General features: G+C 37.4%; 2 protein-coding genes across 2 annotated transcripts in view; both read right to left on the bottom strand.

Moving 5' to 3' along the window:
- LOC111347268 (uncharacterized) overlaps positions 1-16,184 on the bottom strand; it is a 111,013-nt gene that overhangs the window by 33,159 nt on the left and 61,670 nt on the right. The gene's annotated exons all lie outside the window — the stretch shown is intronic.
- Positions 643-8,874, bottom strand: LOC148720647 (tetratricopeptide repeat protein 28-like). Its single transcript, XM_088739620.1, has 5 exons — positions 8,683-8,874; positions 7,300-7,368; positions 5,353-5,390; positions 1,894-4,555; positions 643-1,540 (listed from the first exon to the last, which is right to left on the bottom strand). The coding sequence occupies exons 4-5, from the start codon at positions 4,521-4,523 to the stop codon at positions 1,507-1,509; spliced, it is 2,664 nt and encodes an 887-aa protein (XP_088595746.1). The 5' UTR covers positions 4,524-4,555; positions 5,353-5,390; positions 7,300-7,368; positions 8,683-8,874; the 3' UTR covers positions 643-1,506.

The raw sequence follows: 16,184 nt of genomic DNA, 5'->3' as shown, positions 1-16,184 counted from the left end.
CCGCCGCTCCCGGATTCGAGTCCCACCCTGACCACTGGATCTGTTTCACGGTAGCCCCGAGTTCAGATCCTTGGCCACGCTTGTAAATAGCCAACTGGTTTGCCTCCGGCCGGTTGGGGTTCTTAATGATGTTATGTTCAATTTAGACCATTTGTTTCATTTGTTTGCAAGGACCACAATGGAAACTACTGGTTCACCAGTAATTGTGCAATCCTTTAAAAAGACTTTTTTTTTTTTTCATCCCTAATTTCACTCGGAGGACATCTTGCGTCACGGGTAGGTCTGCAAACTAACTCCCGGGGGAACTGACGTCATAGAGCCTGAATGAGATCAGGATGGATGGGAAGAGGTTAAATACTGCGAAAACAGTTACAATGAGTTTTGAGAAGAAGCTAAATGAAAGCGAACATCCGTTTAAAATGGTTGAACGAAACAGGAAGTGAAAATATCGTTTATCCAGCTGAGGACTAGTCCTAATTATCCCCAGGGACGGGGGGTGGGGCGGAGAAATTTTGTGGGGGTCCGCATTGTTTTCAAGGTGAACGCAGGGGGACCATGCAGTCGTCGCCATCAGGTATAAAGGGGACTGGGGAATATAGAGTTAGTCGAATATATATGGGGTGAAGAGGAAAGAAAATTCAGTGTCTTTAAATTCTGCTTTAATTTAATTGAAGAATAAAATCGAATCAGTTTAAACATTTCATCCATGATACTTATGTACAATACAAGAATATTATCCAATGGAACAGTTTTCCTGAAAATAACTCACGATAAATATGAATCGTATCTGTTTCTTACTTTCGAGACCCTAGTTACACCTTAAATCAGTTCAATGAAAAAAACTCCAACTTTTCCGTCTTTTCTCGATCTGTACACGAGCCTGTATGAGGCTCCTTAAAGTAAACTTTTATCCAGTTGACCAATAAAACCTTTTACTTTTAACAAAAGTATTTCAATCAGCAAGAGCCTTGCCAACTTGACTAAAAAATGTAATATTGACTCCAATTAAAACTTGAAGTGAAACGTCCAACTTCTCTGTCTTTCTCGATATGTGCATGAGCTTTTTAAAATTTAACAGGGGATCGACTTCTTTTCAGCTGACCTCTTTTTTTTTTTTCGACTTTTATCAAAAGATTTTCAAGCAGCAAAAAATTCTGATAAAAAAGAATTTGAGTTTCTATTACCTTAAAAAAATACCAAACACTTAAATTTCATAAGTTATACTATGCAACCACTTAAGGCTGAGTTGTTCAACTTCTGTTTATGATTTTTTTAAGTGAGGACATTTCGTGGAATTAAACGCTCCAATTCCTCTCGTTTTTCCTTTTCTAAAGACCATTTATACTTTGTACATATCTTGCGCCGAACACGATTTAAAAACCTCAGAAAAAAACTCTTCTTGTCGATTATAAGCAAGGAAATGGTCTTATAGTACTTCATTAGTACACACATTGATATCAAATTCCAAGAATAATAAAAGGCTTTTCTGACTGTTCCTTGTAGGCTTCATTCTTGACCTTTACGATCAGATTCTTCTTTTCTAAATAAAAAATAAAAAACAAAACATGCAAAAAATCATTAATAAAACAATCAAGAATAAAGAAAATATTAAGCATATAACAAGCATCAATCAAAAAATTTCTAGGATCTTAACAATCATCATCGTTACGATAGCGACTGACTGACCCACATAAGATATAACTATCTTTCTTTCTGAAATTCTCAAAGCACTCTATGTCACAGCATCTGAAAAACGGCTGAAAGATTCTTTCAGCATTTCAAGGATAACAAAATACGCGTCTAGACACTAATTCTGGTCATTTAAAATGGAAACAGGTACGGTGAATAGTAAAGTGTTGGTTGCATCATTTCATCCTTGGTAACAGAACTCACCTTTGTTCCTTAAAGTCAAATGTCACATTGTCTCCAATCAGCATGAACGGAGCCCATTGGGAAACTTTGGTATAACCGATGTTCCTCAGCCACTTCATGGCCTGGTGAAGACATTCACTGGCACTAAATCCATCAACCAGGTGTCTGTAGAAACGATTCATGAACTGCTCCGTTGCTTCGTCCTCTATGGCCCACAGTGTTACCAGCACTGAACGTGCACCAGATGCCAAGAACGCGCGAGCGATTCCAATGACACCCTCGACTTTGATTTCTCCACGTCCACTGTGGCAACAGCTGAGTACCACAAGTTTAGCTCGCAGTTTAACTTGTGAGATATCAGCGATCCTCAAGAGGTAGTCTTCTTCTTCTGGAATACTTTTAGCAGTAGGGCAAGGGGACAGGGCAATCTCTCCTCTGTCGGCATTACCATGGGCAGCAATATGAATCAGACTCACTGAACTCATCGCTTGAAGTACCGCCTCTCTTGTCGCACGCTCTCCCGACAAAGGCTGAACACCCAGCAGTTGTCCGATCATCTCTGCTTCCTTTCTCGCACCGGTTAGTGATGTGAAGTTGTGGATTTCTCCCCTGTAACGCGCCCTGCCCACCGTAGGACTGCCCACAACCAGTGCGCCAGTCTGATTGTGGTAGTCCACTGGGCAGTTCTGGATAAGCTTCAGAGTCGTCAAAGAAGGGACGATGCGGAGCCTGAAGGTCTCTGATAAATACTTTCCGCCTATGTGGTCGCGTAAGGCTGCAAATGGGACTCGGTACAAGCTACGTTCGGGAACAATGATGATTTCCGGCTCGGTGAGTAGTTCGGCCACTGGAGCGATGATCAGTTTGGAACATACAGAAAGCATCCTTTCAGCGTCTCTGGCTTTATCTTTATCGCCTCTAAAATCTGCTTCGCTTTCATCTTCAGGTAATATCGACATGGTTTCGTTCAAAGACCGATCCTCGCACTTCTGTTTGGGTAAAACGCCAAAGCCGCGGATACTTTTGTTGAAAAAAGTATTCAAATTAAAAGCATCCTCAGCCATGAGAGTTTTGTCATCGACTTCTTCGGATTTTCGGAACAAAGTGTCACCGTTTGCTTTCAGAACCCAAAGAGAAACCCTCCGTTCATGATACGAAATGTACAAGAATGCAGAGTCACGTTCTTTGTTCACAATCTCTTCCATCCCATACCATGATTGTGGATCAGCTGAGATCTGATTTTCAACGGAAAAGTTTCGTGCCACCAAGTCTGCTAGGCATCTAGCCCGTCGAAGCTCCTCGACATAAAGTGCATAGTGAGGATTACCAGCAGCACATAGCAGTTTACTGAGCCTCTGGTAGGGAATAATTCCGTAGCTTTCTAAAAGACCCAGTTGACATTGTTCGTTTCCAATGTGAAAATTTCGCAGTGTTTCAAATTTATCCATGTACTGATAAAGATACGAAGATGCTTCCTCGCGTTTTGATTGCGAGAACCTCAAGCATGAAAAAAGGAGTAGGATTTGTAACTCCACCTTTATATCTCCAATACCACAGTTTATCGCGCGGCCTCTCTCAAGGTATTCGTCGGCTCTTTCATATTCGCCAATAATTAGAGACACTTTTGTTAGGTTTAGGTAGCTTTGTGCAAATCCAGCTCTATGGCCAATTTTACCGCTGATAGCAAGTTGTTTCTTGTAACATTCCATGGCCTTCTGAGGATCATTACGCCAAATGAACACACCGCCGAGGAGACCAAAGGCTTCTGCTTGACCTTCTCGGTCACCAATTTCTGTGGCAATAGAAAGTGCTTTCTCGCCATTCGTATACTTTTCGAGTGCGGAAGAAACCCTTCCTAGAGCCAAGTAACATGTTACTTGTCTCGACCTCTCGCCAGTTTTGATGATAATTGCGAGTGCTTTCTCGAAATATTCTTTAGCCTTCTGATATTCACCGAGTGATTGTAACACATTTCCTAGGTTTCCGTAGGAGTTTGCTTCTCCTCCCTTGTCACCAATTTGCATTTGGATGGCAAGTGCTTTCTCGCAATATTCTTTAGCCTTCTGATATTCATCGAGTGATAGTAACACATTTCCTAGGTTTCCGTAGGAGGTTGCTTCTCCTCCCTTGTCACCAATTTGCATTTTGATGGCAAGTGCTTTCTCGAAATAATCTTTAGCCTTCTGATATTCACCGAGTGATTCTAACATAATTCCCAGAGAATTGTAACCATTGGCTTCCATTACCCTTTCTCCAATTGCCTTCATGTTTCCTATTGCGATTTCATATTGTTTTCTTGCGTCTTCAAACCTTCTTTGCTTGCGAAGTATTTTTGCCAGTACTAACCTTACTTGCCCTTCTGATTTTGTGTCTCCAAAATCATGGAGTGCGAAAAGAAGTTTTCTAGCGCATCTTTCTGCGTTTGTGTAATCAGAGATGTTGATATATGCGGACGCCATTATTGCATCGATCAAAATGATAGATCGTATAGTGAATTGATCTTCTTCACCCAATGCTATGCTGTTTAGCAAAACTAAACATTCCTTGCATAACTCGATTGCTTGTAGATCACGTTCGGTCTCGTGCATGAAGTTAGCAACAGAGGTACCTATACGGATGGTTTGTTTGAATTTTTCCCTGTTGTTCATCATGGTGCCCTCGTGTAAGTTTTGGAGGATCCTCTCTAAAGTTAGAGAATTTTGAAAAACTATTCAGTTGCAAAATTTTTGAGAATTCAACATTCACGTCAATTTTTTACATATACAAAAACCTCATCAATTAAACATTTAATATTCTTAAGCCATAAAAAATTTGATATACATTTTTCTGACTTAACGACTGAAATACCAGTAACAGTATCACGTTTTAAAGTTTTTCTGTACTCGTGTATTGGATGTGTAGTAGCACTACATTCTGTCCAATTTGGAAAAAATTGGACGAGGCCTTAAGTCGAGTCCAATTTGACTGTGAGAGGAATTCTTTTAATCCAATTATGTTCTCTGCAATCGTGTTGCAATGTGGCTGGCGAATCATCATCGAAAAATTGGGGCTTTAAAAATCAATGGATTCCCCTTCTATTGATTCCTTCTTCTTCTGAATCCAGGCAGTTCATGCAATTCCAAGCATTTTAGTTCGCGTATTACAGTGTGACTGTCATCGACAACAGAAATCGAGCGCGAATTGTAAGCTTTTCATAAATATCAAATGGAAGTGTATGTCGTAAGATGGCAACGCCATTGAAAACACTATTAGGATTTCTTTGGTATGTCTGTGGTATGTCTGTATGTATTGCAATGCTGCTCCCAGGAGTCATTAGTTTGGAGTGTAACATCTATTAGTTTCGGGTGTAACATCCATTGAAAACATACTAGCATTTCTTCAGTACGTCATGCAGCACTGCCCCCTGCAGTTATTATTTTGGCTGTAACGTCCATACTGGACAGAATATGCAAAACATAACAAGTCCAAAAACTTTCTCACCATCAAAATTCTTTGCACCTTCCTTGTCACATCACGTTCTGTGGAAATTGCAAACAGGTAAACATTAGCTACACAGATTTATGAGTGTAAATTCGTAGTAAATGACCTGATCGTGTGACTGAATGAAAACCGGATAGCGAGAAACTAAAATTCTGTCGCTGAACAGTTTTACTCGCGACTAGATGTTAATGAACCTACATGAATTTTTTTTTTTGTGATATATTAAAACTTATATTTATATACAACAGAACTTGACCCCAATAATGGCAATCGTTTAGTTTTTAATTAAGGATATCTAAGACATTTGACGGCTAACATTGGCTTGCGGTAAAAATATTGCGTTTTTTACAGTTGACGGTTAAGAATTTGGCCATTTGACTTTTAACGGTTGACCCCATTGAGATCCTCTAATAAATATCGTTCAAGATACGGGGGTATATTTCTTTGAATCAATATGGGGCATTAGCTCACAGAAACCACTTCCGTGACAACAATGACATCGAGCGCTCATTTTGTAACAACTTGATCGACATGCTATGAAATCACGTTGCGTGACAAATTCAGAGAAATTGTGGGCAGAATGAAACAAAACAACTGGCACATAAAAAGCATAGCCGTCAATTCTTTTTTAACAAAACCCTCTGAATCTGATTCTGACACCGTCTTTCGTCGATTTTTGCGACCACGTGATAAAGGCGGCGTGGAATAAACATCTCCTGCTTATGTCACGTGCCACTTAGCAGTCTGACGAGCTGTTGAAAAAGTTTTGAAACTCTTGAAATTATTCAAGATATTGTTTAAAATCATACCAAACGGTTTTAATTCACTGGGCTTTCTAGATTTGATCTCTAATATTCCTTTTATGAAAGTCGCTTTAAAGCTAGCTTGGAGACTGCGATATACTAGCAATCACTAAGTAGTTTGTTTTTTAAGATGTCTGGTTCCGTCCGACAAACCTTTGAAACTCCTCCAAAACTTTTCGAACTCGAAGGAATCAAATCACACCACTGGAAAATGATAACAGGTGACTATGGGCTACACAGAACTATCAGCCACGGAGTACTTTATAGCATTGGAGACATAAACATGCTGTTTTAAAGCGACCGAGAAACCGAATGAAAAAACTGAAATGGTATCTTTCCTTCAAAAGAACATTACAAACAGGAAGAGATCGGAAAAAAAATAAACCTGACCGATCAAATAAATAACAAGGTTGGATAAAATTTCAGTGGAGACTCATTACAGGTTTAAAAGAGTGTATTTTCATATCATTTCTACATGTAACGTTTTAAGCAAAAGGGAAACTTTTATTTTCTAGCTCCCGTTATGACACAAACAGCTAAGTTTATGTTCATCACTTTCGCGTTTCAGATATCTCTTCTTTTTTCATTTATTTTTTTGTTTTGGTTTCTACAATCGTTTGTAAAAATTCCTGCTTTATTTGTCAAGTTAATGTTGCTTTGTCTGTAACGCAGAACTATTACCACCTGGTAAGAAATTTCCAATTCGATTTTGGGAATCACTTCTCAAGAGAGTTTCAACCGGCCAACGAGGATATTAAAAGGCGGGAAAAAAGTCACACCATCAAGCCAGCAGGTTGATCTATTCTCATAACTCTTATATTAGATTTTCCGTTGATTTTGTGCGGGTAATATTAATTTTTATCACTTTGGGGTTTAAAGAGTTATTTTGGATACTGAGAAGTATTTTATCGTCAACGTAATTTCTTTGCAGTGCCATTAGTAGATGATCGCACAGAGTTTATCCTACAATAACGAAATTATCTATATTTGCATCAGGCTACGTGTACCTATAAATGGGCAGTTTTATAAAAGAGATTACAAAATTTGATTTTCTCCTATCTTAACCTATCTTGCAATCGTAAAGTTAGAAGGTTCTAGTGGACAAAACATTTGCATGATATCTGATTGAGAAATCGAACGTTACCTCAAACTCCTGTAGATTTTTTCTCACCATCAAAACTGTTTTTCTCGCAAACCAATCCAATCGTCACCACTGGAAAATGAAAAAAAAGTTAGCATTTATTATGCAGAACCAACTTAACTTAAGGTACGTGATACATTTTTGGAGACATGTGCGCACCGTATTTAGTGTTTTGATGTTATGACTGGTGAAACCGAAAGAAAATCATTAAATTGGAGCGATACTTTCCCTGCAAAGAAATTATAATACAGACATGCAGAGAACGGTAAAAAAAAATTGAGGCTGAATTCGGCTCTCATTGTAACATGAAGAGATTTATGTTATACATTTTTTCCAAAAGTATTTTGTTTTGGCGCGGAATGCTGAAAACATTTCGCTCTCTTCGTATGACACATGTAGCTAATTTAGTGTCCGTTACTCTTCAGATTTGCACCTTATTGAATTGACAGCTCACGAAACTGTCCCATTTTTACGCTAAATAAAAAATTAAACAATTAATCACTGCCTTTTCCGCAGTAGCACAGAAATTTTTTTAAAGTTTTGAAGCTTATAAAAAATATCAAATCTAATTCCAACAATTGTTCTCAAGGACGCGAATAAAATGATAAAAAAAAGCCTCGCCATACCCCTCCAACTTGTATTCCCTTTTTTAATTTTTAATTTTTGAAGATTCCGGTGGCACCTGTTGGTTTCGCTAGTGATTTTCTTTTTATACTTGTTTTTGCGAGCACGTGATAAACGCTGGTTAGAATAAACAGCTCTTGTTCATGTCACGTGCCATTTAGCAGACTGACAAGCTGTTGATTAATTTTCGAAAATCTTAAAATTATTCATAATCTTGTGTAAGATCGAACCAAACGGTTTTAATTCACCGGGATTCCTAGATTTGATCTGTAATATTCCTTTACTACAGCCGATTTGAAGCTGGCTCGGAGACTGCGATGTAGCAATCATTAGATGTCCAGTTCTGTTCGACAAACATTTTTTAAAGGAGAAAAGCCGTCAGTATCCAAGTGAATGTCGAGTGTATTTGTTCATCCTTAACTTTCAACTTCTAAATTGTGATTCTCATTTTCAGTTGCTATACATTTCCATGTAAAATAGTAATGAGAATTTGGTAACGATCTTTGCACTCTACTCTCCTCGCCCCTTGGTCGAGTAGTGTAACAGTATGGTGAGAAAATAAATGTCAATCACGATTGTCAGTTTTGAGTTTCACTTGCAATCATCACACTTGCGTGGAAGTGCCATAATAACTCTAAGTCCTGACAGAAGTCTACAAAGACCCCTAAAAAGATGGTTTAAGCGAATGAAAATAAATGTTGTTAAATGTAAATGGTTCTTAACAGAACATACAAGAAAACATGAATCAGAAATCGCACTTACCCTCAAACTCCTCCAAAATCCTTCAAACGCGAATGAATCAAATTACACCGCTGGAAAATAAATACAGGTGAACATTAGCTAGACAGAAACATAAGCTATGAAGTAGTTTATATTTTTGGAGACGTAAACATGCCATTTTTAGCGACCGATGACACCGAATGAAAAAGCTGAAATGATGTCTTCTTCAAAAGAACATCCGTAACATTTAGAGAACGGACAAAAATAAGCTTGACCCATTAAACAAATGATAGGGTTGGATAAAATTCGGAGACTCATAGCAGGGTTACATGAGGTTATTTTCATATCATTTCCAAAATGTAAAGTTTCAAGTACAAGGGAAACTTTTGCTTTCTAGCTCCCGCTATGACACATACAGCGAAGTTAGTGTTCATCACTCTCGCGTGTCAACAATCTTTTACGTTTTTTGGTTTCTACAATCGTTTATAAAATCCCTGCTTTATTTGTCACGTTGATGTTGTTTTGTCTGTAACGCAGAACTATTACCACCTGGTAAGAAAATTCCAATTCAATTTCGGGAATCACTCCTCAAAAGAGTTTTTAACCGGCCAATAAGGATGAAAAAAGGTGGGAAAAAAGTCACGCCATCAAGCCAACAGGTTGATCTATTCTCCAAACATTTCTTTTAGATTTTATGTTTATTTTGCGCAGATAACATGTATTTTTAACACTTTAACTTTAACTCCCAGAAGTGATCATCATGTAACTTCTCCCTATAATATCCATACAGTATCCAGCAAAGAGGTAATGAGAATACTCAAACTAATCAGGTGGAAGTTGTTACTTTGATTAAACACCAAATTCTCATAAGCATTTTACAAGGAAAGATGTAGGAGCTAGAGGGGAGAATTAAAAATAAGATCTTGGGAGTTAAAGAGTTAAAGAGTTCATTTTTATCATCTGAAGCATTTTATCGTGGACGTAATTCCTTCTCAGTACCATTGGTACATGATCACGCAAAGTTTATACTACAATAACAAAAATATCTTTATTTACATCAGGCTACGTGGATCTATAAATGAGCGGTTTTGAAAAAGAGATTGCAAAATTTCTTTTTCTCCTATCTTGACTTATCTTAAAAGCGCAAAGTTAGAAGGTTCTAGGGCACAAATTATTTTCATGATATCTGGATGAGAAATCGCACGTAACTTCAAACTCCTGTAGATTTTTTTTTTTACCACCAAAACTATTTTTCTCGCAAACCGATCCAACCGTTACTACTGGAAAATGAAAACAAAGCTTGCATTGATAACGCAGAACCAAAAGTGAAGTAAGGTACATGTTACATTTTTGGAGACGTGTGTGCGCTGCATTTAGTGTTTTGATGCTATGACTGTTGAAACCGAAGGAAAATAATTATATTGAAGCGATACTCTCCCTACAAAAAAAAACAACATATAATGCAGACATGAAGAGAACGGTAAAAAAAATTAGTTTTTAATTCGGGTCTCATTGTAAAATAAACAGTTTTATGTTATATTTTTTTCCAAATTGTTTTTTTAGCGCAGAATGCGGACAACATTTCGCTTCCTACGTATGACACATGAGGCTAATTTAGCGTTCGTTACTTCAGATTTGCAACTTGTTAGATTGATAGCTCATGTCACCTTCCCATTTTTACGCTCAATAAAAAAGCTAAACAATTAATCACTAACTGTTCCGCAGTAGCACAGAAATTTTTTTCAGAGGTTTGAAGCTTATACATGATGTCAAATCTAATAGAGTTGGCGTGATGTCCTAAACGATTTTGCCGACAGAACGATATTTAGATTTAGATTCCAACATTCGTTTCTCAAGGGCGAAAATAGAATGATAAAAAAACCTCGCCAAACCCCTCCTTTATTACTTGTTTTTGCGAGCACGTGATAAACGCGGATTGGAATAAACATCTCGTGTTTATGTCACGTGCCACTCATTAGCCTGTAACAAGCTGTTGACGAATTTTGAAAATCTTGAAATTATTCATGATATTGTGTAAGATCGGACCAAACTGTTTTAATTCACCGAGCTTCCTAGATTTGATTTGTAACATTGTTTTACTACATGCAGCCGCGATGAAGCTGGCTCGGAGAAATAATAACATGGTCTGTTTATAGATGCCCGGTTCCGTTAGACAAACACAGTTCCTGACGGAGAACTTGACCTAAGTTGTCAGTATCCGGGTTGATGCCGAGTATATTTGTTCATCCTTAACTTTCAAGTCCTAATTCTCCTTTTCAGCTGCTATATATATCCAAGTAAAGTAGTAATGAGAATTTGGTAACAATCTCTGCGCTCTACTCTCCTCGCCTCTTGACCGAATAATGTTTAATATGCTAAAGAAAAAGTAATTGTCAGTCACGATTATCAGTTTTAAATTTAATTCGCAATCATTACATTTCGTGGAAGTATCATAATAACTCTAAGTCCTTACAGAAGTCTACAAAGATCCCTAAAAACTTAACGGAATGCGGAATGAAAATACAAGAAAGCATAAATCGGAAATCGGATGTATTCTAAGACTCCTCCAAAACCCCTCAAACTAGAATTTAGCAAAATACACCACTGGAAAATGACAACAGATGACCAATAGCTACACAAGAACATCAGGTACAGAGTACTTCATATCTTTGGAGAGATAAACATGCCGTTCTTAGCGACCGACGAAACTGCATGAAAAAACTGAAATTATAACTTCTCTTTGAAAAGAACATCACGAACATTTAGAGATCGGAAAAAATAGGCTTAACCGATCCAATGAATGACAAAGTTAAGTTGGATGAAATTCGGAGACTCGTAGCAGGTTTTAAATAATTTTTTCCTCATATCATTTCCAAATCTAAAATTTATGCAAAAGAGGAAGTTTTTCTTCCCTCCTTCCGGTATGACACACACGGCTAGGTTTGTGTTCATCATTCTCGCGTCTTAGCAATCTTTGACTTTTTTCGGTTTCTACAATCGTTTATAAAATCCCTGCTTTATTTGTCAAGTTGAAGTTGTTTTATCCGTAGCGCAGAACTATTACCGCCCGGCCAATGGTGAAATGTAGGAAAAAAGTCACGCAATCAATCTGATAGGTTGATCTATTCTCAAAACGTATGTGCCGGATTTTTGTTGATTTTTTGCAGAGAGTATACATTTTTATCTCTTTGGGTTTTAAACAGTTATTTTTAATACTTTGAAGCATTTTATCGCCGACGCAATTCCTTCGTAGTACCATTAGTACATGGTCACATAATGCTTATCCTACACTGAATTACGTAATTATCTCTATTGGGATCAGGCTACATGCAGCTATAAATGAGCAGTTTTAAAAGAGAGATTGCCAAATTTTGGTTTTCTTTTATCTTTACTTTTCTTGAAATCGCAAAGCTGGAAGGTTTTATTGGACAAAATATTTGCATGATTTATGTTTGAGAAATCGTACGTACCCTCAAACTCCTGTAGATGTCTCTTCTCGCCACCAAAACTATTTTTTTCTCGCAAACCAATCAAATCGTTACCACTGGGAAATAAAAACAAAGCTTGCATTAATTATGCAGAGCCAACTTGCAGTAAGGTACATGTTACATTTTTGGAGACATGTGTGCGCCGCATTTAGTATTTTGATGCTATGACTGGTGAAACCGAAGGAGAATCATTAAAGTTAAAGCGCTAGTTTCCCTATAAAGAAAATATAATTTTGATTTACTCACTTTCACCAGAGTGTGGTGAGGGTCGCACAACAGAGCGAGGCTCCTTATTAAGTGCGCCCTATATCCCACCCATCCCACCCCAGGGGAGGACATCCATCACACAGTAATCTCGTGTGTGGGAAATTAACGTCTCCTACCCCAACCCTGCAGGAGACGGGACCTCCATTTATTCGTCCCTATCCGAGAAGACTAGAATATCTAACCATTTCTTGATGTTATAGAAAGGTAGCAAATTCTTCTCAATTATTTTTAAGACCCTGAGTGTTGGTCCGGCCGGGGCTCGAACCCTCGACCTCCCGCACAACAGTCCAGCGCTCTATCCATTTGAGCTAACCGGGAGGCGGTTAATGCAGACATGTAGAGAACGGTAAAAAATATTAAAGCCGAATACGGGTCTCATTGTAAAATAAGGGGTGTATGTTACATTTCTTTTCCAAAAGTACTGTTGTGGGGCGGAAAATGGAAAAAATTTTGCTTTCCACGCATAACACATGAGGCTAATTTAGCGTTCGTTACTCTTCAGACTAGCACCAGTCCTTATCAAATTGACAATTCATGTAACCGTTCCATTTTTACGCTGAATAAAAAACTAAACAATTAATCACTGACTGTTCCGCAGTAGCACAGACATTTTCTTACAAAGTTTTGAAGTTTATGAAAGATGTCAAATCTAATTCCAACATTAGTTTCTCAAGGGCGCGAATACAGTGACAGAAAACCCTCGTGATACCCCTTCAAATCGTATTTCCCTTCTTTTCTTTTTTTTTTTTTTCATTCTTGAAGATTGCGACCGATGAAAGAGCTGAAATGATATCTTTTCCTTCGAAAGAACTTCACAGGCATTTAAAGAACGGACAAAAAATAAGCTTGACCGATCAAATAAATGACAAAGTCGCATAAAATTTGGAGACTCATTGCAGGTTTAGAAAAGTTTTTTTTTTTTTTATGTCATTTCCAATTTAAAAGTTTTAAAGCAAAAGGAAAAATTTTGCTTTCCAGCTCCCAGTATGACACATACAGCTAAGTTTGTGTTCATCACTCTGCATGTTTCAGAAATCTTTTATTTTTCAGGTTTCTACAATCGCTGATAAAATCCTTGCTTCATTTGTCAAGTTAATGTTGTTTTTGCTGTAGCACAGAGCTATTACCACCTGTTAAGAAATTTCCAATTCAATTTCGGCTATCATTCCTCAAAAGAGTTTTCAACCGGCCAACGAAGATGTAAAAAGGCGGAAAAAAAGTCACGCCATCAAGCCGACAGGTTCATCTATTCTCAAAACCCTTACGTTGGATTTTCTGTCGATTTTGTGCAAACAATATACATTTTTAACACTTTGGGTTTTAAACAGTTATTTTTGATACTTTAATGCATTTTATCGTTGACGCAATTCCTTCGCAGAGCCATTACTACGTGATCACAGAAAGTTTATCCTATACAATTACGAATAATCTATATTTGCATCAGGCTACGTGCACCCATAAATGAGCAGTTTAAAAAAAGATATTGCAAAATTTCGTTTTCTCTCATCTTGATTTATCTTGAAATCGCACAGTTAGAAGGTTCTAGGTAACAAAATATTTGCCAGATATCTGAATGAGAAATCTTACGCATCCTCAAACTGCTGTAGATGATTTTCTCACCACCAAAACTATTTTTTCTCGCAAGCCAATCCAATCGTCACCACCGGTAAATGAAAACAAAGTTAGTATTAATTGGGCAGAATCAACTTGAAGTAAAGAAAATGTTACATTTTTGGAGACGTCCGCACTGCGTTTAGTGTTTTGATGCTATGACTGGTAAAACCGAAGGAAAATCATTAGATTAAAGCGATTCTTTCCCTTCAAAGAAAATATAATGCAGACAAGTAGAGAACGGTCAAAAACTTAGGGCTGAATTCGGGTCTCATGGTAAAATAAAGGGGTTCATGTTATATTTCTCCTCCAAAAGTATTTTTTGGGGCGGAAAAGGAGAACATTTCGCTCTCCACGTAATGACACATGAGGCTAATTTAGTGTTCGTTACTCTTCAGATTTGCACCTTATTAAATAGATAGCTCATGTCACCGTCCCATTTTTACGCTTAATAAAAAACTAAACAGTTAATCACTGGCTTTTCCGCAGTAGCACAGAAATGTTTTTTACAACGTTTTGTTGGTTATAAAAGATGTCAAATCTAATTCCAACATTCGTTTTCGCCAAGGGTGCGAATAAAATGATAAAAACCCTCGCCATACCCCTCCAACTCGTATTTCCCTTTTTTTTATTTTTTATTCTTGAAGACTGCGACCGATGAAACCGAATGAAAAAGCTAAATATTTTACCTTCAAAAGAACATCATAAACATCAAGAGATCGGGAAAAAGAGAAACTTGTGAGTTGTTCTGTCTGTAGTGCAGAGCCATTACGACTCGTTAAGAAATTTCCAATTCAACTTTGGGAATCCATTTCTCAAAAGCTAGAGTTTTCAACCGGCTAACGAGGATGTAAAAAGGCGGGAAAAAAAAGTGACGCCATCAAGCAGACAGGTTGATCTTTTCACAAAACCTTAACGTCAAATTTTTCTGATAATTTTGTACAGATAAGATAAATTTTCCTCACTTTGAGGAATGAAGAATTATTTTGGATTCTTTGAAGCATTTTATTGTCGACATAGTTCCTTTGCACTGCCATTGATACATACTCACACAACGTTTATCCTCCAATTACGAAATTATCTATATTTGCATCAGACTACGCCAACCTATAAGTGAGCAGTTTTAAAAAAGAGATTGCAAAATTTGTTTTTTTTCCTAACTTGACTTATCCAAAAATCGCAAAATTCGAAGGAATGTGTGCGCCGCATTTAGTGGTTTGATGCTGTGAATGATGAAACCGAATGAAAATCATTGACGCGATACTTGCCCTACAAAGAAAATATAACGCAGACACGAAGAGAAACGTAAAAAAAAAAATTTGGGGCTGAATTAGGGTTCTCATTGTAAAATAAAGGGGTTTATGTTATATTTTTTATCATTTTTTTAGCGCAGAAAATGGAAAAAATTCCGCTTTCGCCGTATGACACATGACGCAAATTTTGTGTTCGTTACTTTCAGATTTGCACCCCATTGAATAGATTAACCATGTCACTGTACCATTTTTACGCTGACTAAAAACAAAACACGTAAGGAAGCGAAATATTTTTCACTGACTATTCCGCAGTAGTACAAAATTTTTTTTTGAAAGTTTTTGAAGCTTTCAAAACCTTATAAAAGATGTCAAATCTAATTCCAACATTCGTTTCTCAAGAGCGCGAATAGAATGATAAAACCCTCGTCAGACCCCTCCAACTCCTATTTCCCCTTTTTTTCTCATTTTTGAAGATTTCATTGGCACGTGTTGGTTTTGCTAGATTTTCCTTTATTTCGTAAAATGCTCATTATGCTTGGTATATTAAACTTTGGAAATATTTTTCTAACCACGAATATTTTGATCATTTCTGGATTCAAGTTGTGCTTGCGTTTCGACTCTCTCTTTCTCTTGCGCCGTACGCTGTTTTGGCCAGTATGATGTTAATAGTGAGCAATACTATACTGAAATTAAATTATCACAGGGGTTTTAAAAATGTTTAGTTTAGTTCGACCAGTGTCACTTGACAATTAATCAGATTCAAACTTTATAAAATTTATCGCTCGAGTTAGATTCAGAATCTGAGAGTGTAGTCGTTTTAAGCCTGCAGTGCTCCTAAGATCTAGTGCTTAATTCTCACTTCCAGCTGCTTTAAAATTCCTTGTCAACTATTCAGAAGAATTCGGTGTGATCTCATCGTTACACC

Source organism: Stylophora pistillata, chromosome 11 (genome assembly GCF_964205215.1).
Source record: "Stylophora pistillata chromosome 11, jaStyPist1.2, whole genome shotgun sequence".
Taxonomy (NCBI): domain Eukaryota; kingdom Metazoa; phylum Cnidaria; class Anthozoa; order Scleractinia; family Pocilloporidae; genus Stylophora; species Stylophora pistillata.
The sequence above is the reverse complement of the archived record's forward strand: the minus strand, read 5'-3'. Positions and strand labels throughout refer to the sequence as shown.

What these genes read in the sequence shown, in the direction of transcription:
- LOC148720647 (XM_088739620.1), bottom strand. Translation starts at nt 4,523, where the DNA reads ATGATGAACAACAGGGAAAAATTCAAACAAACCATCCGTATAGGTACC. An exon ending in TTTGACTTTAAGGAACAAAG is followed by an intron (nt 1,541 to 1,893) that starts GTGAGTTCTGTT and finishes TTTTTTATTTAG; the next exon opens with AAAAGAAGAATCTGATCGTA.